This window comes from Cibotium barometz, chromosome 19 (assembly GCF_041138505.1).
Source record: "Cibotium barometz isolate CiBa-2024 chromosome 19, ASM4113850v1, whole genome shotgun sequence".
Lineage (NCBI taxonomy): Eukaryota > Viridiplantae > Streptophyta > Polypodiopsida > Cyatheales > Cibotiaceae > Cibotium > Cibotium barometz.
This window is the reverse complement of record NC_141064.1, coordinates 18,839,564-18,855,659: the sequence shown is the minus strand read 5'-3', so window position 1 is coordinate 18,855,659 and position 16,096 is coordinate 18,839,564. Positions and strand designations below refer to the sequence as shown.

General features: G+C 39.9%; 1 protein-coding gene across 1 annotated transcript; it reads left to right on the top strand.

Moving 5' to 3' along the window:
• Window positions 1–13,351: 13,351 nt before the first annotated feature.
• LOC147628302 (protein EXORDIUM-like 4) lies at window positions 13,352–14,299 on the top strand. Its single transcript, XM_086813031.1, has one exon. It carries the CDS (start codon window positions 13,352–13,354, stop codon window positions 14,297–14,299), a length of 948 nt encoding a protein of 315 aa, XP_086669157.1.
• The last annotated feature ends 1,797 nt before the right edge of the window (window positions 14,300–16,096 follow it).

Genomic DNA, 16,096 nt, shown 5'->3' with positions numbered 1-16,096 from the left:
ACGGACGAGGGCTCAAAGCGGCAACACAAGACACTTTTGCAATATATGCGGAGGGAGAAACAACGAGAAGACATAAGACTCCTTGTAGAGCAACAGAAGCAAGAAGCAGTTGTTGTAGATGGACGCATTCGAACATTGCCATCGAAGCAAAGAACACGAGCTGTGGCCAATCGATTGGTGGGAGAATTCACGACAAAAACATCAGGCCATTCAGATGAGTACAAGTCTCGTGTCATTACCTTGCACCCTAAAATTCATAGAGTGAGAACCCTGCCAACACCTCGGGAGATGCACGCACAAGAGACACTGCTTTCTAACCTGAGAGATGGCCTACAGAAAGTGAAAGGGGTGCATAACTTAGATCAACTAACTATAAGAGGGCGACATTAGCTATGCTGGTATCCCTGAGAAATAAAGAAGAAATGGCTTGGACGCACAACGTCGAAGATGAAACACAGAAAATGTTTTTATGGCATTCATCTCATAAAAATGAAACATCGTGTGATTAGTGCGATACCAACAACCGCACTGGTGATTACTTATCCACAATACTACCACTGTGCTGGTTAAACCACTAGGCTGGTGACCACTTATCTTTTGTACTACCACCGTGCTGGTTAAGATCCCTAAAAAGAGAGACCAACCACTTCCTAGTACTACCACCGTTAAGATCCCTAAAAAGAGAGACCAACCACTTCCTAGTACTATCACCGCATTGGTTGCGGTCCTAAATTAGCTTAATTAAATTAAATATCACTGTGTTGGTGACTACCACCGTCCTAAATTAAATATCGTGCGATTTGTCTACTGATACCTACCACCGCGCTGGTGATAATTTATCCAATATTACCACCGTGTTGGTTAAACCATTGGGCTGGTGACCACTTATCCTGTACTACCACCATGCTAGTTAAGATCCCTAAAAAGAGAGACCAACCACTTCCTAGTACTACCACCGCGCTGGTTGCGGTCCTAAATTAGCTTAATAAGGGAAAGTTGAAAGTTGTGATCCTGGCCAATAATCGAAGGATAAACATTGGCAATAATGAACTTATTTCATAGATTATACATAGAAATACATTTCAGAGCTTATACATCTCCTTTCTGCTTTTAGCTCCTTTCATCAGATTGCCTTCCACGCTTGGGCTTCTTCCTTTCTTGCTCCTTCGGGCAGGGTGGGTTCTTTTCTTCGATTTCTTCGAGCTCCTTCGGCCTTTCTCGCTCCTTCCAGCAGGGTTGGTTCTTTTCTTCGGTTTCTTCGAGCTCCGTGAGCTTGGAATTCTTCTCTTCAGGCTCGTTTTCTTTAGCCTGGTCAAGTTCCTTTCTCTTTCATGTGTATGAGAAATTTGGAATGCCATTGCAACTTCTACTTTCTCACTGTTGTGGATATTCGCAGTAGGCAAGCACATCATTTTTTCCCAAGATAGCAGCATTGGCATCAAACAAACTTTGCATCTTGATTTTGCATGCACAAACACCTCAAAGCAAAACACATGCAGAGGATGGTGGCACTGGGGCCATCTGATCATGCATTCATCTATGATGTGCTCTTTGCACACAGAGCACGTAGGAGCATTCATTCGCATCACAAGATATTCATATGCTTTAACTATTGCGATCACAGTCTGACCAGTTTGACAAGCAATCTACGTCTGGATTCTTGCCTCTCATCCTGAGGGTGCGGATGTTCTCCTTTTTAGAACCTCCACTGCTGACTTTTGGCACAAGTTGCATCCGATTCTACCAGGTGTTGTTGAATCTCCTCAAATTCTTTAGCAGTGTATGTGTAGACGTGTTCCAAGACATCATTTCTATGTTGGGTTTCAATCAAGGTCCGAGACAACTTCTCAAAACTCTAAAGAGAAAAGGCAAGCTCATCAGCAGGCACATTATAGGTCAATTGCAGGGAATTGAACCTGTCTCGCCAGTATTGGGCAATCTCATTGTGTCGTTCACTATGGCTGCTCATTGCCTCTTCTACATCCTTCCTGGCATTGAAATTATTTTGCAGTTCTTGCATCAGTAGCCTGGTTTTTGCATTCTCCTTTTTTAGTTTCTCTATCATATCATCTTTCTCAATGTTCAATGCGTTTTGCATGCTACAGAGCCGTTTGTAGAGGAGCTCCTTCAGCTGTTTGATTTGCAAGTGTTTGCTTCGTTCTTTCTAGCTCTTCCTCTGCATCATCCCCATCCGTTCAAATATCTCGAAGCTGCTGATTTAGCTCCTCGATGTGCTTCTCGATGTGCTTCTCTGCTTTTTCTCTTTTCTGTTTTTCAATCTCTACCAATCTTTCAGCGACCTCAGCGCCTTCGCTTTTGCCTCCTCTAACCTCGCCTCTGCACCCTTCCTGAGGGTTCTCTCATGTTGGGCTGCGTATGCTGCATTGGTGGCTTTCATGTTCAAAGTTTTGATCTACTTCTCGACTTATTCAACGCATTTTTAAAGATGATTCCCCATTAGGTACATTACAACACTCATTTCTTGAGGTGACAATTGGGATTTGCCATTCAAGAAATTGTGCAAGTTAAGTAGGACGCTCTTGGAGATCGCCTTCGAGAAAGAGATCGGACGTTTATTCACTATCTCTACTGCTGCTTGAACATGCCTGAATTTCACTGTTCGCCTCGTATATCAAGAAAGAAGTGCCTTATCTTTTTTAACTCTTTCTAATAATCATCAGGCAAGCTCGAAACCTTGATTCCACCATTTGCACTAATCTGAGCATCGGGGAATAAATCTCAAATATCCTTTTTCTTCCACTTCTTCTCCAAGAATTGTGCTTGCAAGTCGCCTCCATGAATTTTTAGCACATTTTCAATCAATCCTTCATCGATGTTGATCATGTTACCTTTACAGATGATGAATCCATCCTTCGTGTTGTCCACCACTGAATATATCAAAAACTTGGTGAAGTTGACAGAGATCTCTGAGGAGGAGCTCCCATAACTCCGGGGGGGGAGATCATGTGAGAAGCTCTCAGATTGTGAAGAGGCGTTCTGAAGGCTGTGTGAGGAGCTCTCAGCCTATGCAAAGGGGTTCTGAAGGTTGTGTGTGAGGAGCTCTCGGCCTCTTGTGTAGAGGGGACTGACACGTTTTGGAGCTCGCGGTGCGTCCCGGCGGGGGGGATCGATTGTTAGAGGGGATAGAAGCTACAAGAAGAGTGCAAGGGAGTGTGAGAGAGGATAGTTGCAAGAAGAGTGCAAGAGAGCAAGGAAATGGAAGAGTGGAGGCTTAAGCAGAGTGGGGAAGGTAATTAGGCCTTAGCCAGCCACCGCGGTGGCATGTTAAGGATAGGCCCATTGAATATAATCGGTGTAAAAAGCATTTTGTAATCGGTTCGGTTTTGTTTTAATATAATCCCTCATGCCTTATAAAAAAATAAAAATAAAAAGAGGACATGCCCATTGAATATAATTCACCTTGATTGAAGGTGGCTCATGATTATTTGGACATCTGCCACACCAAGCTTCTAATTACCAGCCACCGGGCTTGCATGCGATTGAGTGGCGGCTCAGATTTGGCATGTGAAATTAAGTGGCGGCTTGGATTTTGATTGATTAAAGGAATACCACCATCGGGGTTGCATGTGCGATTAAGTTCAATGCAGTAAATGCTTAAGTAGAGTGGGGAAGGTAATTAGGCCTTAGCCAGCCACATCGCGGTGGCATATTGAGGACAGGCCCATTGAATATAACTCACCTTGATTGAAGGTGGCTCATGATTATTTGGACATCTACCACCAAGCTTCTAATTACCAGCCAAGGCTTGCATGCGATTGAGTGGCGACTCGGATTTTGATTGATTGAAGGAAGACCACCACCGAGCTTGCATGCAATTAAGTTCAGTGTAGTAAATGACCAATCGCTCAGATTATTCAGACCACCACCAGGATTCCAACAGGATTTGGATCAAAGGTAGTTGGGTGCAGTCGGCTACATGAGTATTTGGATTTCATTAAGATTAGAGTGCCATTAATTACATAATACCAGTCATGATCATTTGGAGGGCACCATAGAGTCGATTTAGTCACCGTGTTGGCATGTGAAATTAAGTGGCGGCTCAGATTTTGAGTGATTGAAGGAAGAACACTGGGCTTAAGTGCCACCGTGGTGGCATTCAAGACTTAATTACAAGGCATGTGGCCTGGATTTTGATTGATTTCATTAAGATTAGAGTGCCATTAATTACCAGTCATGATCATTTTGGTAGAGTCGATTTAGTCACTGCGCTGGCATGTGAAATTAAGTGGCAGCTTGGATTTTGATTGATTGAAGGAAGACCACCACCGGGCTTGCATGCGATTAAGTTCAGTGTAGTAAATGACCAGTCGCTCAGATTATTCAAACGACCACTGAGATTCCACTAGGATTTGCATCAAAGGTGCAGTAAATTTCCAATCGGCTACATGAGTATTTTGGACATTTGCCATCCTATCGAGCTTGCATGATTATTCGGACCAACAATTTCCATGAGATTAAGTAGAGTACACAACCAGCCCAGTGGAACTAGTATTATTTAAGAGACTCCTACTTGGCTATTTCACGATACTGCATCGCTTACTTTGTGCTACCTCTGCTCTTCACTCTCCTCTACTTTGCTTCATTGCTCATCGTCTCCCTCCATCACCATGCGCCCATCCGCTCCCTCCATCACCACACCCGCTCCCTCCACTCCCTCCTCCAACACCACACCCTTTCCCTTCAACGCCACCATTGTCTCACGCCTTTTAACTCCACCCAAATGGCTCCTCGTATCACTCTGCCTCCTACTCCTCGTATCAACATCATCCCCATTTTGTCATCTTCCGCCGCCTACAAGGTGGCCGTTTTGCATTCAAACCGGCTCTTTGCTAAATTCACTTGTGCACCATCTTTGGACTCTCGGTCAACTCCCCACAGGACTCTACATCGCCCATCTATGGCAGATGCATGAAGCAGGCCTCTATTGTGTAGTCTTGTATGGATGCCCTATGGATGTTGACGAAGGGATAGCAAGATTCATGGAGGAGTGGTCTCGTCTCACATCATGAGACTGTATTCTACATTCATTTTTGTGTACAAATACATTTTATGCTCGTCTCCCATCATGAGACTGTATCGTAAATCCTTCTCTGTAAATCCTTTTTGATGTACAAACACAAGGCCAATTGTGTGGACTATAATATAAAAAGGACAGCATTTTGCTGCATCTTTTGTTTCATGCCTGTAATCTCATAAATTGTTCACTTTAAATGAATTTCTCAAATTGTTAACTTCTCATGAATCTGCATCTTTTGTTCTCTCAAATTGTTAACTTCTGATGAATCTGTATCTTTTGTTTCATACATGTCCACATGTGCGAGGGATAGTATAGTCTTGGCCATCGCACTGGCGATTGAAGGAGCTAGGATTTATTTGACCCTATGTAATGCCACCGTGCTGGTGAATCATGCAACCATGTGCAATTTTTAAAGAATTAAATTTGATTAATTTAGGAGTGCAGTATTACAATTCATTGATTGAAGGTGCTGTGATTGGAGGTGCTCGAAAGAGGGCTCCATCTTTGATTGATTTAATTTTGATTAAAGAAGATACCTTCGTTAAAGTTTTTTTCCCCCCCCCCCCCGCGACAAAACACAAAAGTTTATTTATGAGAAGAGAAGTTGAAGTTTGTTTCTAAACGAATGTAGAACAACAAATTGAGTGCAAATTTATAAGTACAATGGCGGGAGAGATGGAGATATGTGGAACCACGCAGTGGGGTTGAAACAATACTTGAAAATATCACCAGTGCGGTTGGAATAGCAGCGCAGTTCATTCTTTAAAATAGACCCAACAGCGTAGTGGTATTACTTGCAAACACCAGCGTGATGGTCATTTTCTATAGATTTCATGCAAAAACCAGTGCAGTGGTGGAGAGAGTTAACCAGTGCACTGGTGGAGAGAGCCATGTAGTGATACGTGTCCAGCTCTGCGCGATGGGCAAGACCACCGTGGTGGAGAGAGCCATGTAGTGACATGTGTCTAGCTTTGCACGATGGGAAAGACCACTGCGATGGTCTTTTTCAGCAAAGAGCGAGACCAACGAGGTGCACGGGCTGCATAGTGACACGTGTCCAACTCTGTGGTGTTGAGAACATGGAGTTTTGGTAGATTGCGTTTGCATGGCGACATCGACTCAACCATTAAATGCGCATAGATTAAATGCACATGGTTACGTGTGTTAAGGTCTGTGCGGTGTTCAAAGCAGAGTCATTAAAATATGCTAGTATGCCGAAAAAAAAATCGGCAAGAGTGCCAGCCCGCTCTAGATCCAAAATCTCACCCCCCCTCACATCGCGCTGCGGCCCCAAAAGTGCCCCAAAAATAGTTTCACGAAATGGCTACACCCGATCGTGCATTGACCCTATGATGTATGCAGCTCGAACATCCAAGCTAAGACCTCATATGTTTCTTTTGATGCTTCTCAAAGGCTCCAATCCACCATATTTCCTTCTCGGATTGAATAATAAATGAAGTAGGGTGCATTGTCTCATTCTCACTTGTGTCCCTTACCTCATTCACTAGGGTGATGCTCCTATGCTCGAACCTTCTCCTTTTGACAATTTGGCACTTGTCCAATTTAAGTACGAATTCTAGTGTATCTCCTAACACTATAAATCACAAATGAGTATCTTGTTACCAATGAAGGTAGGGTAGTAATTCTAAAACCAAAGAATGCAACAAGAAAGAAAACTTGCCATGCAAGGAAAGGTGATAGAACTTCACCATGGCTTGCTGTAAGTCCATAAAAATGTTACTGAAGGCATCATATTAAAAGACTATTGATGATTTATTGGCCTTCCCCTTGGAACTTGGTAGTGCAATATGCCTTCCACATGGAAATACTACCTCACACATCTTTTCACATCATTATTATTAGTTCTCTTTGTAGCCCGAACATTTCTAGAAACAAGAAACAAGTTGCTTGTAGTTATACGCTTCTAAAGGGCATCCTTGATTAGATGGTGTATTGCCTCATAGCCCTTGGTACTGATCCTAGCTTCATCGGCATGCATTTTGAATGTTTGTTGAGCTAAGAAAGTCTGTGAGATCTAACATAACTTCCTTTGTCACTACTTCAAGCAAGGACTTGTAAGTATGATCATGAAAGAGGGTGATAAGGTCCGACGGCTTGATACATGAATGCACCAAATCCCTCCCATCCATCATGAGATCTAACATTAATACTTCCTTTGTCACTACTTCACGCGCAAGGACTTGCAAGTAGGATCATGGAGGGTGATAAGGTCCAACCGCTTGATGCATGAACACACCAAATGCCTCCATCAATCATTGGTATTGCCACAAGCCTCTTTAATAAAATCCCTACAAAGAAAACCGTAATCATTGTTAAAAATTAGTGGCACTAAGTTACTAAGAACAATTAAGCTTAAGCGTAGTGCAAACTTACTTAGTGGCATAAATTCTCCTTTTGCGAGCTTGGGGGTGCACTATAAAGAAATCCTATGTATGTGCGTTCAAGTAGTATGTAAAAAACCACTTACACTTACATACTTTTGTGAATAAAATGACCCCTTTTTCTTTATAAACTTATGGTTTTTTTTTAATTGTTTTAAAAAGCCCATTTGAATTTTTTGGATGTGACAAGTAAGTAGTTATAGGATGAAAAATGACTTTTTAATATAGATATATGTTGGGGGGGGAGTTTTTAAGGTAGAAAGTGTCAAAATTTTAAAAAGTTAAAATTTACATTTTTTAGGCCGCCCCATTTAAAAACACCCATTAAGTTGGTGATGTGTGGCAAGAGAGAGGAGTGAGGTTAGGGATAAAAATTTTCAAAAAGTAATAGGAAGGAATGTTTAAAAATCAAAAGAGTAAAGAGGGAGGAATGTTTGTATATTAAAAAAGTAGGGGGAGGGAGGGTAATGATAGGGAATCTTTGGTTTAGGCTCTACAAATAAGGAAAAGTCTAGGCAAGTAGGGGGGGGGATGGAAATTCTATAAAAGATCCCAAGAATAGAGGCAAGTAGGGGGGATGGAAAGTCTTTAAAAGATCCCAAGAATAGGGGTCATCATTGGCCTTGTCCCCTTAAGCCTCTGCATTTTTAACATTAATCCCTTAAAATTAGAAATCTTTTGGAGTCCAAATTGCTTGCTAATGATAAATGGTTCGAATCCACTTTCCACTGCTTCACTTGGATTCAACACATGGCAAATAAAATCACACGAATCTCGAATCATTTTGATCTTAGATCGTTTTATAATATTATCAGGTGATTCTGTAATCGTTTTCAGGTTCTATAATCGATCAATTCAATTCTTACATCGTTGATTTCTTCAATTGACTGATTTCAACTATTCCTAATTCCTTGTTCTCTATAGCAACCAATCAACTCTAACAATCTAACTTTGATGATTCCACTTTTCATCGATTCCACTTTTTACTGATTTTACTTTCTCTAGTGATCCTACCTCCACTTCTGGCATCATTCGATTCTACTTTTTGGGATCGACTGATTCCACTTCTTGGATTGACTAATTTAACTTTTCAGAGAAAATGACTACTTTCCTTAAATCACCTGACTCTACTTTTAAGGATCATTTGACTACACCTTCAAGGATCATCTGATTCTATTTACAAATTATTCATCATCACAAGCTGATTTCAATACAAGCTTCCTTTTTCCATCTTCCCTTCTCATATTCCACTTGTAGTCAGGTATGGCCGATAACTCTACAAATGATTTGTTTTGTATTTTTTCAAAAGAGGATAAAATAGATGGGTCAAATTACTCCCTTTGGTGTTTTATAGAACAAATGTCGTTATTTACAAAGGACTTATAGGGTCATGTTAGTAGTGGTGTGATGGCCTTTGGTGTGGCACAATTGCTTTTACTACTTCTCAAAGTAGTTAGGGCTAATAGACCTAGCAACAAGCTCTTTAAATTACTGCTGACCAAAGAAGATAACATTCACATAATACTCAAGCTTTGGCATGGATAGCCTTGTCAATTAAAAGTTCTATTGTTCCACAAATCTAGTCTTGTAAAACAAGTGGTGAGGATCTTTGTCTTCAAAATGTACTTTTTGTTCCACACGTATTCAAAAAAAATCTAATTTTTGTACCAACTCTAGCAAAGAGGGGGCTTTATGTTAAATTTGCAGATGATAAATGCATTGTTTGTGACATGGAACTTGACAAACAGATTGTGCTTACTAGATCTTTAACCACTAGTGGCTTGTACAAATTGGACATGTATGATAAGTATGATGTTGCTTATATGGTAGTAGTAGACACTTCTAATGTAGTGAAAGGTGCCCAATTATGGCATGCTAGGTTTGATCAAACTTCTATTAGTGGTTTAATTGTTTTTTAGCAACATGGGGTGTTAGATGATCTTCCTCCACTAAGTCTTGATCTACCACACCAAGATATGTTTGTGAAGGATACATCCTTGTTAGTAAACTTGCTCATCAACCTTTCCCAAAGAATGCACGAGATAGAGGTGATCACAAATTACAACTCATACATATAGTGATGTGTGTGGTCTAATGCAGGCTACTTCTTTGGAAGAAAACTTATACTTTGTTACATTCATTGATGATTACAACAAATATAGAGGTGATGTGTGTGGTCTAATGCATATTACTTCTTTGGAAGAAAACTTATACAAGTGGTCTTACTCTAGATATGAAAGAAAAATCATAAGTATTTTCTCATTTTCAACACTTTGTTGCCATGGTTAAAAATGAATTTGGCTTAAAAATTCAAACTGTCTATTCATACAAGGAGGGGAACATGTGTCCAATTCATTCAAAGATTTTTGGCACAAAAAGGCATTAAGCATCAATGTACAACTCCTTATACACCATTATAAAATGATGTCAGTGAGAAAAAAAAAAGGACTCTCATGGAGATGGTTAGATGAATGGTTAAGGGTCATCAACTTCCACACATAAATTTTGGATGGAAGTAGTTCTTTATGCTACCTATGTACTAAAAAAGTGCCCCACTAAAGCTTTAAAGACTATCACTTCTTTTATGAGGCTTGGTTTAATCAAAAACCTATTCTTCACTTTCTTGTGTGCAACATCAATATTATACCTTTGTTAGGCAAGTGAAAAGTATATGGCCTTAGCAAAGGCAACAGCCTTCTCCTTAATCTTAATACTCTCTTCGTCCTTGTGCTTATAGAAATATTCATCATGTAATACCACATTAATGGAGGAAAGATGAATGCTTGAAGAATTATGTAAACTCATATCAAACATGCATGGATAATTAACAACAAAGGATAGCCATGCATGACCATAGATGTCATATCAATCCAAAAATGCAAGTCCATAAATACACATCCATGACTTCACACTAAAAATTCCAACAAGCAACTTGGGAAAGAATTCGACTTCTATGCTAACCAAAAGGCTATAACCTTCTATTTCATAGAAAGGAAAAAAATGTTTCCAAAATGAGAAAGGAAAAAAATGTACCCAAAAGGAGGAGGATTTTCATTGATGTTGTAAAGTTTATGTTGTAGAAGAAGCGGGACACTCAATGAGGATGTCAACGAATGTTCACACAAAGAGTTGATGAAACTCTAAAACCTTAAACTAGAGAATGAGGAACTCATCCAAAATAATGATGATGGAATGGAAATGGAAATGGAAATGGAAATGGAAATGTATTTAGCATTCCTTTAGAAATGGAATAATGATGGAATGGAAATGGAAATGGAAATGTACTTAGCATTCCTTTAGATAGCTGATGAAGCTCTAAAACCTTGAACTAGAGAATGGAACTCATCCAAAATAATGATGATGGAATGGAAATGTACGTGGCATTCCTTTAGAGAGGTGTCTCAAACAAAGAAGGGGTGTTGATGAATAGTGAAATGGACATGGTGGTTGTTGCCACATAAAGTAGGGTGTTGATGAATGAGCAATGAAATGGACATGGTGTTGCTGCATAAAGTGAGGTGGCCAAGGTGTTGATTAGCGAAGTGAAGTGGTTACCACATAAAGTGAAGTGGCCAAGGTGTTGATTAGCGAAGTGAACTGGTTACCACATAAAGTGAAGTGGTGTTTCAAACAAAGAAGGGGTGTTGATGGTGACGAGTAGTGAAATGGACATGGTGGTGCCACATAGAGTGAAGTGGCTAGGATGGTTCCACATGAAGTATAGTGGCTAAAATTAATATCATAAAAGAATGGAAGATGGAATGTGTATACAGAGGTATACACAGAGGTATACAAGGGTGCAAACACATGGAAGAAGGCTTGGGTGAAAGATCTCTAGAAGTGGATCAAAAATAACAGGTTTCACACACTGGAAAAACATAATACATACACCCAAATAAGAGGTAAACGAGTGTCCAAAAGGAGTAGAATATCTTTAAATGAAATAAATCTTTACTAAAGGGGAGGTAAATGAAGTGGGAATAGTAAATAAATGCTCAAGGTAGTGTAAAACACTATGTTATAGATGTTGGCTAAGTAGTAGCCTCACTTTAAAAAGTGGGAAAAAGGATGTCCAATAGGGAGAAAAGGTCTTCATTAGGGGGAGATGATGTGAAAAAACCCTTTGACAAACTTGAAGAAACAAGTGTATATATTTTGATAAACATTGCACAAAAAAAAGGAGAAGGAAATCGCCAAAACAAGGCAAGTTAGAATGCCATGGACAAGGTACAACTCACATCTTTACACTTATTAGGCCACTAAATTATTCCAACACCTATTACATGCTTTCCCCCATTCTTTTTTCTATGTGAGTAGAAGAGGCAAACTAAGTGATGCGACCTTTAATTATTTAAAGGTTGGTTGGGTTGATCTCTCAACCTATTCTAATCAAGGCAAAGAATCATGATAGACATTTTTTAAACTATAAACGTAAATTAGTGTTTCATTCAATGGAAAGGCCATCTAGCTTTCTTAGTAGAGTAAGGATAGAAAAAAAAATGCATGGAAGAAAAGAAGGGTTGATGATGAAGAGTGAGACATGAAGACCCTATCCATGCCTCAAAGTTGTTCAAAGCATAATTTTTTTAATTAAGAAGTATCCTTTTCATGAATATTCCTCTTTACTTGCATGGTGTATCATATGGACATAGTTAGACTTTTAACACTAACACATAAAAGTACCACAAGAAAGAACCAAGATCTGAGTGAGGTATTGAACAATAGTAAGATTGGAGTAAATCTTCAAGGAGATAGAATGTTTTAAACATCATAATTTTGACAATGTTTTTAAAAGCATCCTTAGTTCTCATTATATTCTATATAAAAAGAAGAGTGGCCTTTCTTGGAGAACAAAGTGAATAACTCTTCAAGCATGTAGTTCATAGCATTTGAGAAAGTAAATAACTCTTCAAACAAGCAGTACAATATGCGTTTGAGAAGTAAGGAGAAGAAAAGTAGTAAGTGAACGAAGTGAATAACTCTTCAAACAATGCGTTTAAGAAAGCAGGGAGAAGAAAAGCAGTAAGTGCAAAAGGACCATCTCCTCGAAGAACTAAAAAGCCAAGGTTGTTTGTTTTACAAGCATGATAGTGGGGCCACATGCGTATCCTCTTCTGGGACCTGCTACATGACACTCACATGTGAAAAACTGATGTATATATGACACATTATCTCGAGGGTTGGAGCACATCAAGCACCACCATTGACGGTCCAATGTACCAATATTGTCCAATGAGAGGGGTGAAGGTATTTAAAATTGCATGTTTATACCATACATTGCAAGATGGTCCAATGTATCAATGTATGTTCCATGTATCTATTTATGTATAGCTCAAATACATTGAACCTTATATCTCCACACAACATGTTTGTGAAACTCGACAAGCATAGAACAAGGATCGTATCTGGAACGTGACCATCAACGGCAAAACAGCAGTTGCTTAGTTATTAATATTGCCGTCATGAAAAGTATTTTAGTGTCTTTAATTAAACAAAAAAACGATCATCAGCTCGGAGCGAAAGGATTAAGCGAAAGATTAGCAGCTTTAACGCATGATAATCGCAGCATCGATCTCCACGTATCTTGGTGAATCTCACTAGACACGATAACCCATGAGGGATGGATCTGCGAGATCCAAGACATGAGAGTGTAATGGTTTAATTAATCCAAATATGGGGGTCAAATTGATTCAATATTTATACTAAGTATCACTTATTTATACTAAGTATCACTTATAGTACGTGGTTAACCGTTATTCTTCTTTCCAGGGTGGTGGCCGAATAATCTAATACTAAACAGAAGCTTGTCTACAGTTTGGAGGTCAAATTATGCCAAACTCAAGGCCACTTTGAGTGTGATCAAATATAAATATCCCATTACGTATGATGAGTTTTGTTAGATTAATGAAGGATGTCTTTTTTCATCGTCTTCTTCCCAATCCTCACATGTGTTGTGCTTCTTCTCTCTTTTCCTTTGAGCTTTGCTGTGCTTGCACCCCTGCCAAGCCCAGTCCTAACCTACCATGGCGGCCCTTTGCTGTCCAAGATGCCCACCTTGGACGTCTACCTTGTTTGGTATGGCCACTTCTCCAAGCCCCAAAAAAGAATAGTGCTCGACTTCATCGCTTCCATCCCACCGGAAACGCCCACCGCAGGAAACACCCCTAGCGTAAGCTCCTGGTGGCGCACCATGAGCTTCTACAAAGACCACACTGGATCTCCTGTGTCGCCTAGTCTCAAGCTCGCAGGCCAGCTCGCTAACACGCACTACCCACACGGCAAGCTCCTCACCTCCACCGACATAGAAACCATCGCCAAGGAAGCGGTCAGCGCCTTCACACCCGACGCCTCCGCCGTCTACATAATCCTAACCTCACAAAATGTCCTCGTAGAGGACTTTTGTGAAAGCCAATGCGCCACCCATGCACTTGTACAGGTGTCCGGCCTTACTGTCCCTTTCATATGGGTGGGCAACTCCGCCACCCAGTGTCCGGGCCAGTGTGCTTGGCCCTTTGCACTTCCCCAATTCATGGACTATAACTCCTTAGAGTCCCCCAAAGGATCTCCAAATGGAGATCCCGGAATGGATGCGATGGTCATCAACATAGCCACCAGCTTAGCTGGAGCTGTTACCAACCCCAATGGGAATGGCTATTATGAAGGTGACCCACATGTGCCACTTGAAGCAGGCACAGCTTGCGCCGGCATTTTTGGAGAAGGGGCTTATCCTGGTGACCCTGGGGCTTTGCACACGGACAGTACAGGAGCTTCTTACAATGCATTTGGCATCAACATGAGGAGGTTCTTGCTTCCTGCACTTTGGAACCCTCAACTTCATGAATGCAAACCTCTCACTTGATTATGCCATCACTTTCTTATCCTACCTTCAACCTTCATTCACATTATTAGCCTTTTTATCAATTTGACATATGGTATTTTCATTACATCATCACATACATGGCATCTTGATTACATCATCACATACATGGCATCTTGATTACATCATCCCCTTCAAGCTAGATACGCACTATCAGATATGAGGGCCTTACCAATTTATTTGTTTTCAACAAATAGTTGCCTACTTGTGTACGAGATGAATTTTCCCAAGAATACATTCATGTGCATTCTTTGAAGATTATGGCACCTTTTGTGTACAATTTGCAAGCCACTCATCCTAAATTAATAAAGCACCACTTGGTACCACAACTCCATTCATGATATTGTTTTGTGATTTGTATTTAGTGCTACTTTGATATTGTTTTTCATTTGTGTTTAGTGCTACTTTAAGACCACCGTCCACCCAAACTATTTTTACTTTGATATTGTTTTTTCATTTATGTTTAGTGTTACTTTAAGACCACCATCCACCCAAACTATTGCTACTTTGATATTGTGTAGTGCTACTTTAACATCACCATCCACCACCCAAAACTATGTAAAAGAGCAAGAACCAAGTAAAATGAGAACTTTTCAATTTTCACTTCTTAAATTCACATCACACCACACTATTTTGACTAGTAAAATTAGTGATTTGTCAATGTACTTCTATGTATGTCAACAAATGAGATGTGATCAAACACGTTAGTTTAATTTCACATGTGCCTTTGGCATACTTGTAATTTCAAGAAACTCATTTATTGAAGTGCATGTATGAAACAATATGGTTTGTAAACTATGGTCAAGAGTGCTGGCCAAAAATGCTAACAAGTTCATTATGTACTAAGTGCATTCAAAGGGTCTGTTAAGTCTCTACATTTAACTACCACCACCATGTAGGTTTGAAGCTAAAAAAGTACTTATCTTAATACCAAATTTATGAATTTAGGTCTACCATTTCTCTATGATAATTTTAGAGTTTGAAGGTTAGCTATGAATCCTTCACCTATGCCAACATTGAAATGCAAATGCTAGTCATGTATCATGTATCATGTATAACACCTCTTCAAAATTATGTGACTATAAGTCTGATATTCGTAGCTATATAAGGACCTCTTCTAGTGCATATCCTATGTTGTCCTCCCGTTGTTGTCCAAAACAATTGGTGTTTTGATCTTCATTCATGACCATAGCCTATTCTTTAAATTGTCCCGATGCATCATCCATTCTCTTGTTATAGTAGAGAACAAGGAAACCTTTTTAATAATTGTTACACTCAAAGGGGAGTTTGCTTATCTTGTGGTAAAGCTGTACCACTTGGTATGTCGTAAAACTGTACCACTGGGTATGTGGTAAACCTGTACCACTTGGTATGTGGTACATGGTAAAGCTTAACCACTTGCTATGTGGGATTAAGCAAGGTTTCTTTCTTACACTAAACCATTACCCTTCTTGCACTTGCCTTCCATTGCCTTCCATTGAAGGAACTTGCAAGTGTCCAAGAACACATAAGACATTCTTTTAGCATATTCATTTAGCATCATCCCTTGGGGGAGTTGGCTTATCTTGTGGTAAATCTTGACCACTTGGGATTAAGCAAGGTTTCTTTCTTACACTAAACATGTGTGTGGGATTGAGCAAGGTTTCTTTCTTGCCCTAAACAATTACCTTCTTTCACTCATTGCTTCCTTCCCATTGAAGGAACTTGCAACAATTGGCCAAGAAAAACATATAAGACATCATTCCAACATATTCTTTCAACATCATCCAATCTACCATC